Source organism: Brassica napus, chromosome C6, assembly GCF_020379485.1.
Source record: "Brassica napus cultivar Da-Ae chromosome C6, Da-Ae, whole genome shotgun sequence".
Lineage (NCBI taxonomy): Eukaryota > Viridiplantae > Streptophyta > Magnoliopsida > Brassicales > Brassicaceae > Brassica > Brassica napus.
In genome coordinates, this window is record NC_063449.1 from 1,541,303 (window position 1) to 1,549,242 (window position 7,940).

General features: G+C 37.9%; 1 protein-coding gene across 1 annotated transcript; it reads right to left on the minus strand.

The window, feature by feature from the left end:
• Positions 1 to 1,153: 1,153 nt before the first annotated feature.
• LOC106408095 lies at positions 1,154 to 1,702 on the minus strand. Its single transcript, XM_013848922.1, has one exon. The coding sequence runs from the start codon at positions 1,700 to 1,702 to the stop codon at positions 1,154 to 1,156; it is 549 nt and encodes a 182-aa protein (XP_013704376.1).
• Positions 1,703 to 7,940: the final 6,238 nt, after the last annotated feature.

Here is a 7,940-nt window from a genome sequence, read left to right on the forward strand (position 1 = left end):
AGTACTGGGGGGGGGGTTGTGAGGTAATGCTTGAGTTGATTGAACGTCTCCTCGCACTTTTCGTCCCAGACGAACCTCTTGTTGCCCCTTAGTAGCTCGTAGAAGGGAAGACACTTATCGGTTGATCGCGAGATGAACCTGTTGAGAGCTGCTATGCATCCGGTTAGTCGCTGTACTTCGCGGCTGTTCTTTGGGCTTGGAAGGTCGAGGATCACCGAGATCTACTTAGGGTTAGCCTCGATTCCGCGTTGAGTGACAATATAGCCGAGGAATTCTCCCGAAGTGACACCGAAGGTACACTTGGCCGGGTTGAGCTTCATCCCGTAGTCATTCAAGATCTTGAAGCAGTCGCGTAAGTTGTTTAGGTGATCGTCGGCCTTGAGCGATTTGACTAACATGTCGTCGATGTACACTTCCATGGTGTTGCCTAGCTGATCAGCGAACATTCGGTTGACGAGTCGCTGATAAGTCGCGCCGGCGTTCTGTAGCCCGAAGGGCATCACCTTATAGCAGTAGGTCCCTCTGTCGGTGATGAATGCCGTCTTCTCGCGATCGTCGGGATGCATCAAGATCTGGTTGTATCCCGAGAAAGCGTCCATGAAGTTTAGGAGTTCGTTACCAGTAGTTGATTGGACGAGACGATCGATATGAGGGAGTGGGTAACTGTCCTTTGGGCACGCCTTGTTGAGGTCCGTGAAGTCGACGCATATGCGCCATTTGTCGTTTTTCTTTTTGACGACAACCGGGTTAGCCAACCATTCGGGGTATCGGACTTCAGTTATGAAACCCGCGTCGAGGAGCCTGTCGACTTCTTCGTTTACGGCTTTAGATCGTTCTGGACCGAGTTTTCGTCGCTTCTGTCGGATGGGTTTGAACGTCGGGTCGACGTGCAGTTCATGGGAGGTAACTCCGGGGTCGATCCCCTTCATGTCGGAAGTCTTCCAGGCGAACGTCGAGGCATTGTCTTTGATGAAAGAGATGATCCTTGAACATACGTCGTCGGACAGGTAGACGCCAACTCGATTGATTTTCGTCGGGTCGGATTCATCAATTGCGACTTCGCAAACTTCCTCCTTCTGGGGGTATATCTTGTTGAGTGGTTTACTGACGGAGTTGACAAGGGAAGCTTGTTGCTGCATCTTTACAGTTGCGATCAGTAGTTCTCTCGCGGCTTGTTGATCTCCTGAGTTTTGCCGTCTTTTCCGGGAAATTTGATGCATTGATGATAAGTCGAAGGGACGGCTTTCATGGAATGCAGCCACGGTGTTCCGAGTATGGCATTATAGGGTGCTTTGGCGCGGATGACGGAGAACTTGACGGTGCGGGTTATACCACCTGCGTAAACTGGAAGGCGAATTGTCCCGATCATTTGCTCCGAGGCTCCGTTGAAGCCGGTGAGCGTGCGAGAGGAAGGCTTCATATCCCTTAAATCAACTCCCATTTTGTCGAGTGTGCCGCGAAAGATGAGATCGACTGAGCTGCCGGTATCAATAAGGACTTTCGCGACCAGATATTCGCCGATGTCAAGGTCGACGAGGAGAGGATCGTTATGTGGCATGTGGACGCCCTTGGTGTCTAGTGCCGAAAAAGTGATCTGGTGATCATTTTCGACTGGAGAAGGCCACTTCTGAGAGTTGGTTGCTTGATGTTTGTAATCTTTGACGGCTCGAACCGAGTCACCGCAAGGTGGTGATCCGCCCATTATGACACTAATGTGCGAGGCTCGGGTAGCTCGCATTGATTCGAGTTGCTTCCTCAAATCGTCAGTTGTGTTCTCGAATGTAGGAATTTCTGCGGGCTGTTTCTTTTTTTGATTCGAGACGTCGTCGCAGATCGGACCCTTTCGAATGGTTGAGTTGGATTCGCAGGTCGTCGGCCTTCGAATTGAGCTGGTTGCGAAGGTCGCCAGTTTGACCGACTCTCCGAGCGTTGCATTTTGAGATGGTCGCACGGAGGTCGGCGGTTCCTGTGTTTTCGTTCGTGGCACTTTTTAGCTTCAATAGAATGCGTAGGTCTTTGTCTGCTTTCGAGGGAGCGAGAGACTGCTTATCCTTGCTGTCCAATTTATCGCGCAGATCTGGTTGCACTGTCGTGACGACGTCATCTGAGGAGTCGCAAGGGCAAGAGAGTATGACTTCCACTCGTCGCCGGCGACGCAGGTGTTCGTCTTCTGACGAATCGTTGGCGGGGCCGATGTTGTTGACGGGAGTGCGCTCAGGGCTTGCTCTTTCCTCGCTCGGGGCCGTGTTCTTTTGAGACTTCTGTGCATTCTTCTCCTTGCTCTTACTCCAACTTTTGGTGTTTTTCGGTGTCGTAGGAGAGGTGGGCATTTGGATTGTCCCATTAGTGATCCCGTCGAAAAACTGCCCGATGAGGACCTTGCATTCCTTCGTATCATGGGAATCCCTTTGTGGTAGAGGCACAATTTTTTTGGTTCCTCGGAGTTTGAACTCGCTGGTTCGGATGAGGTTGACTGCTTCGGAGCGGAGTCTCGATCCCAGTGGTTCCAGCCTTTCTCTCGCGTGATGGCTGCTGATTTTGGAGATTCTTCATCACCGACCGAGCTAACGTAGCCTCGCTTCTGAGTGGTATTTCCACCGGAGGAGTGCTGGCGGGGCTCGGGGCGGGTGTCGTTTGTTTGGGAGGGTCGCTGTTTCGCTGCTGCTTCTTTTGCGAACTTTGCTCTGGTGTCTTCTTCCATGCGGATAAAGTTGTGCGAGTGAGCGATGGCGTCGGAGATAGATTTTGTCGGGTATTGGTAGAGATCCTGACGGAATGTAGAGTCGACGTGCAAGGTGTTCATCAAAGATTCGACGGTGATATGGTCGGGAATATCAATCTTCGAGACGATAGCTTTGAATTTCTCCATGAAGTTGCGGAGACTTTGGTCGCTGGCGTGAGTGAGGTTCCACAAATCTGACACGGTCGCTTCCTGGTTGGTGAACATGATATAGTTCTTATGGAAAGCCGTCGAGAGGTCGTGGAAACAGTCGACGGAGTTTTCTCTGAGGCCGGTGAACCAAGTAAGGGCCGGTCCTTCTAGGGTTTCGACGAAGAGTTGGCAAAAGCCGGCGTCTTTGTCTTCGTCGGTCAGGTTTGCGCGTCGCATCGCTATGTTGAAAGACGTGACGTGAGTAGAAGGGTCAGAGAGACCTTTGAAGGTTGGAAGACGGAGTTTCTCCATCTTCTGGAGCCGCACGCCGGTAACCTTTTGCGTGAAGGGTGTACGAAGAGATTCCGCGAGTACATGCTCGATTTGGGGCGCGGACGTCGTCACCTGGTGGATCTTCGAATTGATGTCGAGGACCGACTGTTTCAACGCGGCTAGTTCACTTGCAGTGTGCGCGTTGATGTCGTTACCAGCGCTTTGGTTATCGTTATCCCGCGTAGGTGCTACGTCGGTGTTTCGTTCTGTGGCGAACAGGTGTCGACGATACTGCGCCGTTGAAGCTTCGGCGTTTGCAGCGAGAGGAGCAAGGATCTTTGCTATCGCCGTGAATTGGTCAACTGCCGCCTTCTGCGCCGCTTCTTGTAGGGCGAGGCGTGCCAGGATAGTTTCCATAGACGCAGGATGGGGAAGTGGAGTTACTGGTGTAGGCGTAGGTGTCACCGCTGGAGCCGGTGTCACCTCGAGAGCTTCGCGCTCCTCGCCTGACGAAGAACTGTCGTTGTTAACGACCATAATTCTGACGTTACTTTGCTAGTTGCCCCACGGTGGGCGCCAACTGTTTGATCGGAAAACGGTAATAAAGAAGATATGGGTTTTAACAAAGACGTCTTATTTATGGTCGGAGAAAACGTTCAGTCGGTTACAAGAGAAATGAAGAGAATGCGACAGAAAGGAAGCCGGTGGCTCGATGAGCTACCGGAAAAGTACAACTAACGGCGAGATGAAGCAAAGGTGAAAACCCTAATCTAGCCGCCAAGTGTTAGTCAGTGATTTTGGATCCTTCTCTCGTTGTCTCCCCTTTCCCTTATATAGACGTCCTGATGCCTCGTCCTTGACCTAATTTACGCCATCTTGGTGGGCTTCTTCTGCTGGGCCGAGAAGCCCGTAGGCGTCCGAGCAGCCGCTGAGCCGAATGTACTTCAGTCGATGATGATTGACTAAAAGTACTCAAGAGTCAAGCCGAAAGATCTGACTCTTGAGCCGACCGATCGAGCCGTCGCTCTACCTAATCCGGGCCAGACCTTTCTATTCCTCGGGCCTTGTGGGATGGTCAAATCCATCCTCTACAAAACTGAGGAATTTTTATTTGTATTGAAAACTAGAAGCTTAATAGATTTCGAACTTAAAGATTCGAAAGATGGAAACTTTACAAGTAGAGCATTTATGTATTTCTATATTTGCTAATAACTAAAATTTGGTAGACTGCCTAAGTTCTAATCCCCTATATATTAATTGAGAAACATTTGAAAAGATTTAACCTCAATTTTGTATTAATTAAAATAGGTCTCAATGCATAGGTGGCACTCAATTAGGTAGTCAATTACATTCAATTGAAAAATAAGTAGGTCCACATTCGATTTTTATATGTTGTTAGATACATAAGTTGGTCAAACTATATGATATAATGATATGATATGTTATTTTCTTTCCTTAAATCAAACCTACGGAATTACTATAAATGACTAATATATATATGACAATTAATGATTTTAATAATAAAGATTTGATAACAATTTATATCTCCTCCATCATTTTTGTTTAATTTTATATTATTAAAATAAATTAAACAATCAAATTAGCTATAAAGGTAAAATTTAGATTTTTTCGTATATGTTATATTTTGAATTTTTAAAAACGACAATAAATGACTAAAACTATTAAAATTATTATGTTAAAAATTAATGATCAATGGTTTAACATTTTTATTATAAGAAGATACACATGATTTTAAAACCATATGAGTAAAAAATATCATTTAATAATAAAATAAATATATATATATAGATTAAACACTATATACCATAGGATTACATAAATATTTTAATATTAAAAGTTTCAATGAATTTTCAAGAACATTTATAAATTATAAACTTATTAAAGATTTCAGATTGAAAATTTTGTTATCGATGATTTAAATATTTTGTTATAAAATGATATGAATGATCATAGAACCGTATGATTATAAATTCTTATTTAATAAATAACTATATAAAATATACTATTCTTAGAAAAATAGGTTGGTCCATCTTAACTATATTACACTTTTTATTAAACTAACTATCGAATTGATAAATAACGTACCAAAAAATGTTTTGCACTTTCCTTAAATAAAAGCTACGAAATTACCTAATATGATTAACATATATGTGAAAATTAATTATTATGAATAATAAATATTTGATAACAATTTTTGTATCTTAGTTCTTTTTAAAAATTTATATTATTAAAAGATATTAAAAATCACATTAAATATATAATAAAAACATTTATATTTTTTTATATGTTATATTTTGAATTTTTCAAAACGTCTATAAATTATTAGAAATTTGAAGATCACCACTCTTAAAATTTTGTGATCAATAGATTATTTTTTTTGTCATAATAAGTTACAAATGATCATAAAATTGTATTAATATGAACTTTTATTTAATATTATAAGAAGATACACATGATTTTAAAACTATATGAGTAAAAAATATCATTTAATAATAAAACATATATATATATACATATATATAGATTAAACTATATACCATAAGATTACATAAATATTTTAATATTAAAACTTTCAATGAATTTTCAAAAACATTTATAAATATAAACTTATTAAAGATTTCACATTGAAAATTTTGTTATCGATGATTTAAATATTCAGTTATAAAACGATATGAATGATCATAGAAGTGTATGATTATAAATTCTCATTTAATAAATGACTATATAAAATATACTATTCTTAAAAAAATAGGTTGGTCCATCTTAACTTACATTATATTTTTTATTAAACTAACTATCGAATATTCGAATTGATAAATAATCTACCAAATATTGTTTTTGCACTTTCCTTAATTAGAAGCTACGAAATTACCTAATATGATTAACGTATATATGAAAATTAATTATTATGAATAATAAATATTTGATAACAATTTTGGTATCTTAGTTCTTTTTTAATTTTATATTATTAAAAGATATTAAAAAAATCACATTAAATATATAATAAAAACATTTATATTTTTTCTTATATGTTATATTTTGAATTTTTCAAAACGTCTATATATTATTAGAAATTTGAAGATTCTCACTCTGAAAATTTTGTGATCAATAGATTTTTTTTTTTGTTATAATAAGTTACAAATGATCATAAAATATAACGCATATGAATTTTTATTTAATAAATATTCAAACTAAATAATATATATATATATATATATATATATATATATATATACTAATGATTTAAAGCAACAAGATTGGCTGATCAATTTAGTTGTCCAGTTGAAATCTTTCAAAAGTATGTGAAAGACTAAAGTCAAAGTAAATATGGATTTAGAATAGTAGTTATATTTTACTAACCAAAATACCGAAAAAAACCGAACCGAATCGAAACCAACCCGATATCTGGATTGAACACCCCTAATCCAAATGAAGCCAAACTATTGTTTCATTCTCCAAAATATAATAAAAATAATAACTTAATTCCGCGCAAGGCGCGGATCTTATCCTAGTATATAATTAAGTCAGTTGGGCAGCTTTTTACTTAAGCTTCGGTTGGGTAGCCTAAACTATCAAGTTGGATAACTGTGAACAACATTATGAAAGAATGGTTATGTTTATGTTCTTGAAGGTGGGAAAGAGGTAATCAAATTCGATTTTTTTTTCCCAAAATAATAGAAGAATTAAAAAAAACATGCATATATTACAGTGATATCACTTGTTAATATTACAAGAAAAATAACAAAAGGATTGTTCACTTGAATTGATATAAAGTTCACGATTTTATTAGTGTTTTAGCGAGTTCAGTTTTAGTCATGTTTTAATACAAGATAAATTCAAAATGCGCCTTAAAAATTCATAATATATATATATAAACTGAAAATAACTTGGATACTTCTGTTTTAAACAGTTGGAGATGTCGTGACGGGCTGTTAGAGCATCTCCAACCGACTCATATATTTGCCTCTATATGTTATAATAGAGTAAAATCTACTTCATTCCACCTCTATTTCTTCCCCTAAAATAGAGATTGCTATATTCTCCTCTATATTTAAAGTATCTCCAACCCACCTCTATTTCTACCTCTAAAATAGCATTTAGAGGCAAAATCACTCCAACTCATCTCTATTTTTACCTCTAAAATAGAGATTGCTATTTTTTCCTCTATTTATAGAGGAAAAAATAACATTCCTCTATATTTTGCTTTATATGTAGAGATCTCTATTTTAAAGAAATACATTGGAGTAAAACTCATCTCTATTATAGAGTTATTCTATTTTAGAGGTAAAAATATAAGAATACATTGGAGATGGTCTAAGGGGAAGTAATAGCATTCCCCTATAATTGATGCATACTTTTTTATTTACACAATAGTCTTTATTATTTTTGTAATTATAACAAAAATACACATTTACGTAGAAATACATTATTTTTACGTATAAAACCCAATGACTTTTATACATAATATTCTTAATTATTACAGTTATAAATAAAATAATGAAAGTCAATTTTTTTAACAAATAATACTTAAATTTTATGTTTTAAACTAAAATTATTAATTATAGTTTAATTATTAAAAAGTCCTCTTAGATTTTACATATTGACATATTTAAGTTGAACTTAAATATTAATTAATAAAACATATTAAAACAACTTAATATTCTGGTAAATTACTTCCGGATCTACAAAAATCGTTAGAATATTGTCCAAACGAAATGGATGGACATGGAACTTGTTGATTTTATTTCTGGTTGCTTCAAATATCAGATGATGA